This window comes from Lynx rufus, unplaced genomic scaffold (genome assembly GCF_022079265.1).
Source record: "Lynx rufus isolate CCGP_SWC_20201006 ecotype Redwood Valley unplaced genomic scaffold, mLynRuf1.p SCAF_12, whole genome shotgun sequence".
In the NCBI taxonomy this organism is placed as follows: Eukaryota; Metazoa; Chordata; class Mammalia; order Carnivora; family Felidae; genus Lynx; species Lynx rufus.
The window spans coordinates 61244644-61258436 of record NW_025814826.1 but is presented as its reverse complement, the minus strand read 5'-3'; the positions used below and the strand labels follow the sequence as shown (position 1 = coordinate 61258436).

Below are 13793 nucleotides of genomic sequence, written 5' to 3'. Positions count from 1 at the left end.
AGGTCATCACATCTCAAGCAGACAGGCTGCTTGCAGAAGGAAGGCTGCGCGCCAGACTCGGGAACGGGAGCGAGGCGTGCTCACACGCAACTGAGACTTTGTGCGGGACACTCAGGTCGGAGGGCAGTCGCTTTCCCGAGGTGGCTCCAGGCTGCTGAATTCTGGCTGCACCACCCGGACTAAATCGAGCCGGGTACCCCCAGCGGAGAGCATCCAGCTCTGCTACGGGGACACTGCAAGCAACCCTGGAGAGGGAGGCAGGCTGTAACCTCCCCGACTGACAATTTAGTAAACTCACACCCAGGGAAGTTAAGCCGCTGTCCCAGATTAGTTAGTAAAGGGCGGAACGGGGACAGGAACCCAGAACTCTCCTTGCACGTCTAGCCCGGTGGCTCCACGTCAGGTGAGTCCAAGGATGCACAAGCAGGTAGATCTGCTGGCTCCGGGCACAAATGGGAAGACTCCCAATCCTGCGATCCGCACTCCAGGCCTCTCGTTAGCTCCTTCCCAGGAACGGCTCAAAAAGCGGAGCGGTGGAATCCGCGGAGCGGGGCGCCAAGCGCGGCCGCCGGCCCGGAGCATGCGCACTGGCCCGGCCCAGCCTAGACGCGCTCCGCGCTGGGGGAGGGTCACCCGAGGCTGACGTCCGCTACGCCGGCGTCAGCGCCCCGTGAAGAGGAGGGCGAAGACTCCATCCGCCATGTTGGATGCCGCAGATTCGCCATAACCTCGCCGGCTCTTTTCTTAAAAAAATAAAAATAAAAAGCGAAGCATCAGCGGGGCGCCCCGCCTTCTCGGTCGGCGCGGGAGGGGGCCCGGAAGAGCCCGAGGCTTTTTTTTCCTCCGCGGTGGGGGCGTTGCCATGGAGACGCGGGCGGCAGGTGAGCCGGGCTGGGGGTTGGGGTGGGGATGAGGTGGGGGTGGGGCACGGCGCGGCGCGCGGGAAGCCGTTTCGAGTTTGGAGTCGGGAAGAAGCGCGCGGGCCGCCGGGCGGCGGAGGGATCCGCGGCCCAGGGCGGAGAGCGGACGTAGCGGCGTCCTTCGACAGCACGTTCAGTCGTTGGTGGTATCCCGCCGCCTCGGGGTTTTATTTAGAAAAAGTCACGAGAGAGCCAGCCGGAGAGCGAGCGAGGGGAAACTGCGCGCGCGCGCGCGAGAGGCCGTTTCCAGGGCAACGGGGAGGGCCGGGCGCGCGCCCCGGAGACGGAGCGCAGGCGTCCTGGCTGGCGGGAGGTTCGAATCCCGGCCTGTCAACTCTGGCCAGCGGCGCCTGGCTGGGGCCTCCTTCTTGCCGGGCCTCAGTTTCCTCCCCTGTGAAATGGGTAGCTCCTTTAGACCCATGTAGAGACAGGGTTCGACCGAGCTGCTGCAGGAAAGCTTTGTGCCCTGTAGAGGGAGCCGTAAACGCCAGGGAGTAGCGTTGTTGCTGCTGGTAGCGGTGAGGCAGGCAGTGATAGATTATCCTTTGCCCGCTACCTGCCGCCCAGCTCCTGAGGGGCCCTGTTCCTCACCCTCTGAAGTTAAACTCCAATGCCACCTCCTCCAGGCAGCCCTCTTTGGCTTCGCCGCCAGACCAGCCTCTCCGCAGACTGGCCCCAGTAGGTGTCGGATCTAACGAGACCCTTAACCTTGAGCACCCGTGGTTAACAACATGGTCCACACGCCGGCGCCGACCTCAGGCTTTTTGCTGCTCGGTTCTCCGGGCAGTTCTAATTCGTGTGTCATTTGCCGATGAGGGACAAAGGTTCAGAGAGGGCAACTTCATACAGCTTGAGAATGACAGAGTTGAGGCCTTAAAAAAGTCCTCTTCCTCCAGTTTGGGATGCAATCCGGACTCGTGCGTGCCTGCCAGGCTGTACTTCCGTCCCCCCATTGGTGCTTGGCCTCCGGTCCGTGCTCGGGCCGCTCTTAGCCAATGAGCCAACAGATCTGCCTCTTCCAGTCCTGTTTCCTGGCCGAGCCCGGTGACCTTTCAGAAACGCAAACTGCATGGCAAGGGGCTTACGCTCCACGACTGTCCAGTCTTGGCTTCATCAGAGCCTGGCCGCTCGTACGGAAGCATCTGTAGTGAGCGTCCCCAGCTGAGGCTGGAGAAGACACCCGAGCTTGTGTGTGCTGGCCATGGGGTCCGCTCCGCCAGCACCCCCGGGGCACTCTACCCGACTTCTTCGGTTGAAGCCAGAGCCTTGCATGGCACCACTCTCTGCATGCCAGGGTTGGGTAGAGAGCCGTAGACCCTTGGTCCCCTCCTCATCCTGTAGTTGTGTCAGATCCTGGGGTGTGTGCAGTGGACCCAGAGCGAGTGGTGGGGTCAGGCCCCCCGAACTGTGCCTGCATGCTTTCTTAACCTGATGACAGCTTGGTTTGTCGCCTCCCAAAGAATTCCGCTTCGGATGCACGGAACGAACTGCCCACGTCTCCTGTTTTGGAGTTGACCTAACAGTCTTTGAAAAGAAACCTGGGCCTCTGTTGCAGTTTCCTTCAATTTCCAGCTGTAAGAAACAGAGGAGATCATGTTTCTAAATGTATCAATGTCAACTTGTGATCAGTTAATTTCTTTTTAAAATTTTTTAAAATTGTTTTATTTATTTTTGACAGAGAGAGAGGGAGAGAGAGAGGGAGCACGTGAGTACGCAAGCAGGGGAGAAGGGCAGAGACAGAGTAAGACACAGAATCCGAAGCAGGCTCCAGGCTCCAAGCTGTCAGCGCAGAGCCTGATGCAGGGATTGAACTCATGAACCCTGAGATCATGAGCTGAGCTGAAGTCACACGCTCAACAGACTGAGCCACCCGGGCGCCTCATGATCAGCTAATTTCTGAAGAGAGTTTCCTGTTTTGCCTAGTTTTTAGGTTAATTTAGGGGAAGCAGTACAATAAATGATAGCAGGATGATTACCAGGATGGGCTTGCCTGTGGTCTGGGCAGGCTTTTGGTGTACACCTGCTGAGATTGTCATCGCAGTCAATTGCAGATCTATTACACATCGCTCCCTTCTCAGCCTTTCTCATTTACCTGGTAAAATGGTTCCTGTTTCTTTTCTCCCCTTACCTTATAATTTACGTAACAACTTTTCAAAGATAGCTGTCCTTTAGTAGAATTAAGTTTCTGCCTAGGGCAAGGGCAGTCCAAGAATTAGGTGTATCGAAAAAGACTCTCCTTAATTGCATTTCCTTTTATAGATAGTTTCATCCTTGCCGCCTCTGAAAATCTCCCCATCAAGCTGGGCCAATTTAATTAGGTAGAAGGGACTTAGCTTAGAGTTAAGTTTTCTCTTTGTTCTCAGCTGTTTATCCTGTTAAAATTTCACTGTCTTTGAAATTTTTCAAGGGCAGGTGTCAACTTTAGGAGCGGGAACCATTGGGAGGGTGGGAAGAACAGGGTCCCGAGATCTGTCAGTCGCCAGATTCCTGACCTGAGGGAAGTCACACGACTCTCGGAACCCCTGTGCTGTCCCTCCTCCTGCAAAAGGAGACTTAATCCTGTCCCCTGCTCAGGGCCTGGTGCCCTGTGGCTGCTGGTGGAACTCTGGTATTTATCCCTTTTCAACTCAGACCCCATCTCTCCCTTGTAAAGCCTAGCGTGTTGTTTGTTATCTCCTTGCTGCTTGAAAACACTTGTGGTTGGAAAGGCTCAGTAGGCTTTAACTTTTTATTTTTTTTTTTAATTTTTTTTTCAACGTTTTTATTTATTTTTGGGACAGACAGAGACAGAGCATGAACGGGGGAGGGGCAGAGAGAGAGGGAGACACAGAATCGGAAACAGGCTCCAGGCTCCGAGCCATCAGCCCAGAGCCTGACGCGGGGCTCGAACTCACAGACCGTGAGATCGTGACCTGGCTGAAGTCGGACGCTTAACCGACTGCGCCACCCAGGCGCCCCGGCTTTAACTTTTTAAATATATTTTGTTAATGTTTATTGTTGAGAGAGAGAGAGAGAGAAAGCCCACCAGCAGGGGAGGGGCAGAGAGGGAGACACAATCCAAAGCAGGCTCCAGGCTCTGAGCTGTCAGCACAGAGCCCCATGTGAGTCTTGAACTCACGAACCCGCGAGATCATGACCTGAGGCAAAGTCAGACACTTAACCGGCTGAGCCACCCAGGCGCCCTTGATTGATTTTTAAAGGACAAAAAAAAAGTGGGGCACCTGGGTGGCTCAGTCGGTTAAGCAGCGACTTCGGCTCAGGTCATGATCTCACAGTTCATGAGTTCGAGCCCTGCGTCGGGCTCTGTGCTGACAGCTTGGAACCTGGAGCCTGCTTCGGATTCTGTGTCTCCCTCTCTCTGTGGTCCTCCCCGCTCATGCTCTGTCTCTCTCTCTCTCTCAAAAATAAATAAACATTAAAAAAACTTAAAAAAAAATAAAAGGAAAAAAATAATCTGCGAGTGAAGCCCATAGACATATTAACCATTTATTACAGATTTGAAGTCCCTCTCTTTGTCAGTGAACATAAAGTATATAATCAAATTTGCTAGTGAAAAGATCACACTCGGCATATTAACGTAAAAAGGATTTTAAATCTGGTAACAGACTTTTCTTTGTTCTTTCACATCATGTAACAACTGGAGCTGCAAAGCCTTGGACTCTGGAATCTGGCCCCTGGGTGCCCAGACTGGCTCCAGGCTGAGGCGGGGTGGGCAGGGTGGGGGCCTGGCTTTGGAGCTGCTGCTGGCTTTGCGGGGGGGGGGGGGGGGGGGAGCCCCGGGGGGGGAGCCCCTCAGCCACGGCCCCTGGAAACAAGGAGCAGAAGGCTTTGGGAGCAGCGTTCTGGAAATGGGGTCTTGGATGTCCTGGCACCTCGTAGGGTGCCTTCCTTACGGGGCTTCCTTCTCCGTGTCAGACCTTCTCTTTGCTTCTCTGCCCCTTAGGATCTTTTCTTTTCCCTCCACCCCCCCCCTTTTTTTTTTCTCCTTCTTCCTTTTTTTTTTTTTAAATTAAAAAAAATTAAAAATTCTTTTCCTGCCAAGGGGATTCCTGGGTTCACTTAGATGTTTGTGGCCAACTTTGTGCCAGGAGCTGGGGACGTAAAGTATGACACACTGTTTCCTTCTGAGGCTCTCACGCAGTCCTAGCAGTTGGAAAACCCGTTCCCTTAGGAGAAAGTGCCAGGTGCTACGACGGAAGCGAGCCCCCAAGAATCCGGGCTTCAGAAGGGGTGCCCCCGGCCCAGCCAGGGGATTCTGGGAGGGCTTCCTGAAGGAGGAGGTGCCTGAGCTGCAACTTTCCGGGTGAGCGGAGGGGTACCACAGAGGGCTGTGTGGTACAGAGACACAGATGTGACCCAGCCACAGGCGTGCTCTGGGTGACTAGGTGAGCACCGGGGCCGGAGCCCGGGGTGCGGGTGCTTGAGGTCTGTGGTGATGGTCTTTGGAGGGGCAGAAAGCTGTTGGGACTTGACGATGGAAACTTTGGAGAATGAGAGCAAAAGGGGGCCTGCCAGTTTGCCTGTTAACAGCTGCCTGAGGTCAGTGTTTTTGAGGTGCAGAAATACACAGTGAACATACAGACCTTAAGTGTGCGCTGTGACCACCCATGTTACCCACGCCCCTGACAACATCCGGAACTTTTCCCTCACCCCAGAAAGTTGCCGTTTGCCCCTTCCCACCCGATTCCTGCCCTTCACCCCAAGCAATCACTGGTCTGAGTAATGTTGCCAGAGATAAACTACTTTTTGAAGCACATGCGAGAATTCTTTGGTATCTGGTGTCTTTCAACTCAGCATAAAGTTTCTGAGACCCAGGGCTTTGTCTCTTTTTATTTTCCACTAGCATTCCATCGTACGGATGTGCCACAGCCTGTTTATAGGATCACCGTCTGAGCTCATTTCCAGTTTTTGGTTGTTGGGAAAAAGCTGCCACGGACATTCTTCTACAAGGTTTCTTGTAGACGTAGATTTGCATTTCTTTTGGGTAGTGGAGTGGCCGGCTTGTAGGGCAGAGGTATATCTAACTTTTTAAGAAATGTCCAGGGGCGCCTGGGTGGCGCAGTCGGTTAAGCGTCCGACTTCAGCCAGGTCACGATCTCGCGGTCCGTGAGTTCGAGCCCCGCGTCAGGCTCTGGGCTGATGGCTCGGAGCCTGTTTCCGATTCTGTGTCTCCCTCTCTCTCTGCCCCTCCCCCGTTCATGCTCTGTCTCTCTCTGTCCCAAAAATAAAATAAAAAACGTTGAAAAAAAAAATTAAAAAAAAAAAAAAAAAAAAGAAATGTCCAAATAGCCTCTTGGAATTGTGCCATTTTGCACCCCTGTCAGCAGGTGTAGGAGAAATACGCCTGCCGCACAGGCTCAGCCACATTCAGTGTTTAATTTTTTTTCCTTTGATCTATTTTAGAGGGTGTGCAGTAACATCTCATTTAACTTGCATTTCCTTGATGATCAGTAATACTGAGTACTTTTTTTTTTCCTTTTTGTGCTTATCCGCCATTTGTATACCCTCTTTGAAGAAATGTCTGTTTAAATCTTTTGCCCATTTCAAGCACTGGGTTGCTTGTCTTTTTAATTGTTGACTTGTGGGAGTTCTCTATACGTGGTTTGAATGAGTCCTCTGTCCTATGTGTGTGTTGTGAATATTTTCTCCCAAGCTCTGCTTGCTTATTAATCTCATTAATACTATCTTTTGTTCAGCATAAGCTTGTAATCTTAATAAAGTCTGAGTTACCATTATTTTTGCTTTATAGGGAGTACTGTTTGTATCCTCTCTGAGAAATGTTCTCCTCCTTTAAGATCATGAAGATATTCTCCCAGGTGTGTTTGTTTATTTATCTTTTTTTAAAGCTTTGTACTTCTTTTAGGTTTAGGTGTACCATCTCGCTCAGATTAGCTTGTGTATGGTGTGAGGCAGGGGTCCTGGTCCCCGGTTCCCCCTCCCGGTGTGGATGTGCAGTGTTTCCAGACTCCTTTGTTAGAGGAGACTTTTTTTTCTCCGTTGGATTATTTTGGTTCCTTTGTTGAAAATCATGTGTGGTTCCATCTCTGAGCTCTCTGGTCTTTTCCATTAGTACCACACTGTCTGGATTACCATAGCTGTATAGCAATTTTTGAAGTTAGAAAGAATATAAAGGAGGACATTTTGGAGGGTCAAAATGCAGGCCAGAGCGAGACCCGTCATTAGGTGCCCTTGTCGTGAGGCCCAGGGTTGATGACACTCATTCACCCCAAGGCAGTGGCTGTGGGAATAGAGGTTAGGGCAGGTTCAGCGAAATAGCTGAGAGGGAAAACCTTTGGGACTGGTGATTGATTAGGTTTTACCTTTGAGACCAACAAGCCTTCCTTCTGTGTTTGCTTTTAGGGAAGGAGGAGTAAAGAACCTACCAGGCATAGGGATGTGAAACTTCCCAGGCTTTGTACGTGCAGTGCTGGTTCATGATTTTCAGTTCCTTCCCGTGGTGGTGCAGAGAAGGCCTTTTGAATTCTCCCTGTTTTTATTTCTGAGTTGGGCCGGGGGGCTGGTGCAGAGCTGGTGCAGACCCTTCCTGGGGTCTGAGTCCCTGCTCCCCCCACTTTGAGGAGTCCCCTGAGGCAGACTGTCACGTGCAGCCCTGGTTGCTCTGCCCTAGGAGGGCCCTGTGGCTCTGTGTTGGGAGCCTCTGGGGGCTCTGGGACTCTGTCCTGCCCGGGAGTGAGCCCTGCCCCCGACCTTCCTCCCCTGGCCACAGGTAGGGAGCCAGGCTCGGTAATGCAGGGAGTGGGGGCACTGGGATTGAAGTGGGTGGAAGTCCTGCCCTGCTCTTCAAGGGACAGGGACCCTGGCAAGTCACTGAGCCCCTGTCTCTTTGTGCATAAACGTGGTTCCTGTCGTGAAGGTTTGGGAACACGCCTGGCGTACGGCAGGTTACTTTCCTTTCTTCCACCATCCATCTTTTCGTTCTTTCCCTCTCTCCTCGTTTTCCATCCCACTCTTCCTCTCTCAAGCCTCACCTTCTTCCCCTGACCGGCTTGTACGTTCCAATAGTGTCATTGAGAATTAAATGCATAATGAGAGGGGTTTGTAATATTTGTGTAATAATCCACAATAAAACATGATACAGTGGCTTGATCCTCTATTAATCGTGCAGTTGCTGGGGGAATAAGATGGGATCTGGTAACGATAACAGTCATTTCAGCAGACCTGCTCAGTCAGGTGCTTCACATCTCTGATACAGTTTTTCTGCACAAAAGCCATGCGAAGCGGCCGCATTCTCTCTGCTTTGCAAATGAGGAAGTAGAGGCCCAGGCTTGTTAGGGGGAGCTGAGTGGGTAACCCAGCGTTTGGACCAGCAGCAGGGCATACTTTGGGCCTGTGACCCCTTGGAGAGTCTCCTTCCAGGTGCTCTGTTAGGACCTTGCCTACTTCCAGAACCTGGGCCTGGGCCAGGCTGTGGGTGAAGGTCCGGGGTCTGCTCTTTAGGCCTGGCAGCTGGGGGAGATCTGGGTCACCAGAGAGAAGAGGAACCTCTTCCTGCAACTGCTGACACGTATGCAGTCCTACTGTGTGCACGTGGCCCTGGCTGGGCTGGGTGCAGCAGCTGAGGCATGCACCTTTGACTGTCCCCACTGGGCTCTGGTGTGATGCCCCCAGAAGCTGGGCCTCGAGGGGCCCCGAGAGTCCTATTCTCAGGGAGCTCCAGCCATGGAGAAGACGGAATCAGTTACAAAACGGGCAAAAGGTTTGCGGGAGACTTTACGGAGGAAGTGATACAGGTGTCCAGGAAGCTTGGGAAAAGACGCTGGATGTCACCATCACTGGGGACTCGCAGCTTAAAGCCACAACAAGGTACCGCTGCACGTCCACCAGAGTGGCCGAAACTAAGAAGACTGACAATACCGGGGGCGGGTAAGAAAGCAGAGCACCTCGAACACTCACGCGTCGCTGCTGGGGATGCAGGACGGGGCAGCCGCCTTGGAAGGAGAACGGGGGTTTCTGATAACGTCAGGCATCCGCTTGCCGGGTGGCTCCGCAGTTCCGCTCCTGGGTGATCACCCAAGATAAGCGAAACGTGTGTCCGCGTGTCACGAACACGGACATACGTGCCACACGCATGCTTTATTGCTGGTAGCTGCCAACTGGAGCCACCCCCAAATGCTCATCAAATGATGGATAACTAAACCTCCTGCGGTAGAGCCGTCCAATGGAATACTGCTCGTCCGTAACAATGAGGGAACTACTGATGCAGGCAACAACCTGCTTAATCCCCAAAATGTGTTAAGCGAGGGACGCTGGCCGGCTCAGTCGTTAAAGCGTGCAGCTCTTGGGGCGCCTGGGTGGCTCGGTCGGTTAAGCATCCGACTTCACCTCAGGTCATGATCTCACGGTCCGTGAGTTCGAGCCCCGCATCGAGCTCTGCCTGTGCTGACAGCTCAGAGCCTGGAGCCTGTTTCAGATTCTGTGTCTCCGTCTCTCTCTGCCCCTCTCCTGTTCATGCTCTGTCTCTCTCTGTCTCAAAAATAAATAAACGTTAAAAAAAAAAAAATTTAAAGCCTGCAGCTCTTGATCTCAGGGTTGTAGGTTCGAGCCCCACATTGGGGGTAGAGCTTATTTAAGAATAAAATCTTAAAACAAAGCAAAGCAAAGCAAAAGCCTGTTAAGTGAAGGAAACCAGACACAAAAGACCACCTACTGCGAGGACCAGGAGAAATTGGAGCCCTCGCGCTCCGTTGGTGGGGATGGCGATCACGCCGGACGACAGTATGGAGGGTCCTCAAAAAATTAAAAAATAGGACCAGCCTATGATCCAGCAATTCTGTTTCTGTGTAATGCCTGAAATAATTGAACTCAAGGACTCAAAGTGAAAGTTGTGTGTGCAGCATGTTCACAGCAGCATTATTGGCAGTAGCCTAGAGACAGAAACAACCCGAACGCCCATTGACCGATGAATGACTAAACCGAATGTGGTCTGTACGTACAACGGGATATTGTTCATTCTGTGTGTGTGTGTGTGTGTGTGTGTGTGTGTGTGTTAAAAGATGTTTATTACAGTTGTTTAGGGCAGCAAAATGTTAGCTAACGTAATGGTTAATAAATTATGATGTGTTTACAGAAGGAAACGTTAGGCAATCTATTCATTCTTAAAAATTTTTTTCCACATTTATCTATTTTTTTGAGAGACAGAGACAGAGTGTGAGCAGGGGAGGGGCAGAGAGAGAGGGAGACACAGAATCGGAAGCAGGCTCCAGGCTCTGAGCTGTCAGTACAGAGCCCGACGCAGGGCTCGAACCCACGAACCGCGAGATCATGACCTGAGCCAAAGTCAGATGCTTAACTGAGCCACCCGGGCGCCCCTCATTCTCAAAAAGGGAAGGAAATTCTGACACATCCTTACGACCTGGATCAACCTTGAAGACTATGCCAAGCGAACTAAGCAAATCACAGAAAGATAAATACTGGTATTGTGATTCCACTTGTGTGAGGTACATGGGGTTGTCAGATCCGTAGAGACGTTCCGTAGAATCGTGGTTGCCAGGGGCGCCGAGGAGGTTGGACTGGGGAGTTAGTCTCTATGGGAATAGAGGTTCATTGGGGGAAGATGAAAAACTCTGGAGACAGACGGTAGGGGTGGTTGCCCATCAGTGTGAATGTACTTAAGGCCACTGAACGGTACTCTTAGAAATGGCTAAGATGATAAATTTTATGTTATTTTACTACGATTGAAAGAGAGCGTGATTCTAAGTTTCAGAAATTGTAGGAAAGGCAGAACGACAGGGACAGGAAACAACCCGCGGTTACCGGGAGCTGTCAGGGAGACGGATTGACCGCGGAGTCCTGGGGGAACTTTGTTCTGTGTCTGGATTGTGGTGATGGTTACACACCCGCATGCACGTGTTTAAAGTCACGGAGTTGGGGGGGCGCCTGGCTGGCTCAGTCGGTTGAGCATCCGACTCGGGCTCAGGTCGTGATCTCACGGCTCTTGGGTTCGAGCCACTTTAGGCTCTGTGCTGACAGCTCGGAGCCTGGAGCCCGCTTCCGATTCTGTGTCTCCCTCTCTCTCTGCCCCTCCCCGGCTCGCACTCTGCCTCTCCCTCTCTCTCCTTCAAAAATAAATAAAGTCACTGAGTTGTGCAGGGCCCCGGAAGTGCTACAGGTTGTACAGGGTAGATGGAGGGGACGGTGCCATGGTCGCTGCTGCCTGGGGTTGGGTGAGGGGCTCCAGAAAGCCTTGAGGGTGATGTTGGAGGCGTGGCCAGGACAGTGGGAGTGTAGAGCAGGGGTGAAGGCAGGGGGGCATGAAGGAGCCCAGCAAGGTGAACCGCCTCTGCCCGCCCTCCTCGCTGACCCTCCACAGCCTCATGCCTTCAGGGTCCGGGGCCAGGCTTGAGCGCTGAGCCCGGACGGCCTTCCCTGGCCCTGCCTGTCCGCTGCCTGAATCTGGGGTCCCCATCCCGTTGCCTGGCCGCCGGCTTGGGTGGCCTTGAGGTCCCCTGGAAACGTAGGCTCTGGAGAACAGCACCGGCTTTGCTGTCTCAGAGACCTGGCTTCGAATTTTCCGCCCCATCGTGTGACAGTTCTTTGGCCTCCTTGGAGCCTCCGTCGGCACTTGGGTGACCCGGGGGAGCTCAACATCCACCAGGAGTTTATTGTCTGGAGGGTGGAGTCCGATGAGGGGGGAGGTCTGAGGCTGGTGCTGACTCCGGGGCTTTCGAGGGGGCCCTGAGGACTCACCGAGCAAGCAAGCCCAGCCGAGCACGGGGGGCCTCGAGGGGCTCAGCAGAGACTCAGGGAAGCCCCTCCTTAATACCAGCTGGCTGTGCTGCTGGCCTCCGCCCTCAGAGGCTGTCCCTGGTCCTCCATTTGCCACCCGACTGCCACCTTGGCTGTGTGACGGCTGGACCTGAACCTCACCTTGGACGACCGCTCCCCCCCGCTACGGTCCCGGCACTGCGAGAAGCGCTTCGCAGCCTGGCTCTCTGCAGGGGAACCGTGGTCCTCCTAGTCTGGGTCCTCCTGCTTTTCTGGCAGAGTCTAGAAACATCCTTAGGCGGGCGTTTAACCCGTTGCCTGCCAGATTTTGCGGTTTGCCCTGGGGTGGGTGTGCCCTGCGCTCGGGCAGACCCAGCTTTTGTCCTCGATTTCCTCTCCGCCCTGCGGGGCCAGGGGTGGGGGGCCGCGTCAGGTGCCTGGACTTTAGGGAAGGTTGTGGGGTTCTGGACGCCGAGGTGCCAGGAGCCCTGAACACCAGGCTCTGACTCTGCTTTTCTCCTGTCTGTCTCTCCCCCCTCCCCCTCTTTCTTCCTCTTGTCAGTTTTTAGAAGGAAACCAAGTCATCATGCTCTAATTTTCCTTTTGAATTTTCCCGAGTCTTGCTTTCTAGTCGGAGGCCATGTGAGAGGTGCTCAGGTGAGGGGCACGGGTCGGGAGGAGAGCTTTTGTAGCAGGGGCCGGGAGGAAGGGATGGGGACTGCTTCCTGGCTGGAATCCCGGGACGAGGTCTGGGGTAAGTGGGTAGCCAGGAGGGCGCTGTGCCCTTGACCCCTGGCGGCCCTCAGGAGGCCGGTCCTGTTGGGTGGGAGAAGAGTCCTGGGCTGGACACGATGGTCCCATTGACCTTCGGGGGCTCTGGCCAGAGTGGCTCAAGGAAGGAGAGAGTTGGGCGGATGTTTGATGTCTGGAATTGTTGGCCGTGAGGTGCACAGTTGTGATCAGGGCATTCTTTGCCGCTGCTGTTGAGAGCAGGAGCACGGTCAGCACAGAGCCCGACGCAGGGCTCCTCGAACTCACAAACCGTGAGATCATGGCCTGAGCCGAAGTGGGACGCTTACCCGAATGAGCCACCAGGCGCCCCTGTTGTTTCTATCTTAAACAGATTCCTCAGCAAACCTGCTCTGTGGGTCTGAGCATCGGGCCCTGTTCCCCTCCGCTGCCCCTCCTGGGGCTGCTCTCCATCGCTCCCACTTTCTCTGCCTTTTCTTCCACTACTGCCATTAGTCGGGCGACTGTCTGCGTGTGGTCCTGACGGGCCCTGGTGACGCCTCATCCTCGTGGCTCCCGAACTGTGCCCAGCGTGTGCTGTCTGAGCTGGCGAGAGGGCTGCTGTGAAATGAGGGTTCTGTGGTTCAGGACCGGCCGTGTGAATATCACTGGTGTTTCTTGACTGAGGACGTCTCAGAGCCTGTCAGGAGCCTCCCCCCCGCCCTGTCCCTCTGCCTTCTCTCTAGAACACTGGAAGCCGGGTGGCAGACATAGTGCCCTTTCACCCACTCCTAAAGATTTCCAGTGTTTGTTTTCTAAAAACAAGGTCAGTCTCCCACACAAGCACCTTATGATTATCAAAGTGAGAACACGATGCTTATAGTGCAGATTTCACCGACTGAAATTCAGGCTCACCAGTTCCGGTAATTTTCAATAGAAGCAAAAGGAAGCCCTGCCTTAGGCCCTGCGTTCGGTCCTTGTGTCCCTTTACCCTTTAAAGATGGCTTCTCCGTCTTTGTGTCCCACGACACTGTAGGGTGTGGGGCACTTGTTCTGTAACCTGTGTCCCTCCCTTGGGCCGTGTTTCGCCATGATTCCATTCAGATCCTGCAGTTCGGGCACGGGGGTCACGGGGGATGCCACAGCAGGGGCGCCCAATTCTCAGCCCTCCTGTCGGGAGGACACGACGCCCATTTGTGGGGGGGTGTGTGACGCTCATTTGAGGGGGTCGGGTTCTTTCGAGATACAGTTACTATTCTCCTTGGTAATCGTCTCATGATGAGACATTTTGAGACTGCATACTTACCGTGTTACTCTTCATTCCTCAGACTTCCCTCGCTCGTGGTGTTAGCATCCGTTGATGATTTCTTGCCAGAATCCGTGATCGCTGATAGTTGCCGGATGATGAGTTTCTAATGC

The 13793-nt window shown here is 53.6% G+C and overlaps 1 protein-coding gene across 2 annotated transcripts in view; it reads left to right on the top strand.

Moving 5' to 3' along the window:
• The first annotated feature begins 584 nt into the window (after window positions 1-584).
• The window catches only part of ZFAT (zinc finger and AT-hook domain containing), a 191625-nt gene continuing 178416 nt past the window's right edge, over window positions 585-13793 (top strand). For both annotated transcript variants that reach the window (XM_047074221.1, XM_047074220.1), the window contains exon 1: window positions 585-881. In XM_047074221.1, coding sequence (XP_046930177.1) covers window positions 863-881 — 19 coding nt within the window. In that variant the 5' untranslated portion in view covers window positions 585-862. The remainder of the gene's footprint in view (window positions 882-13793) is intronic.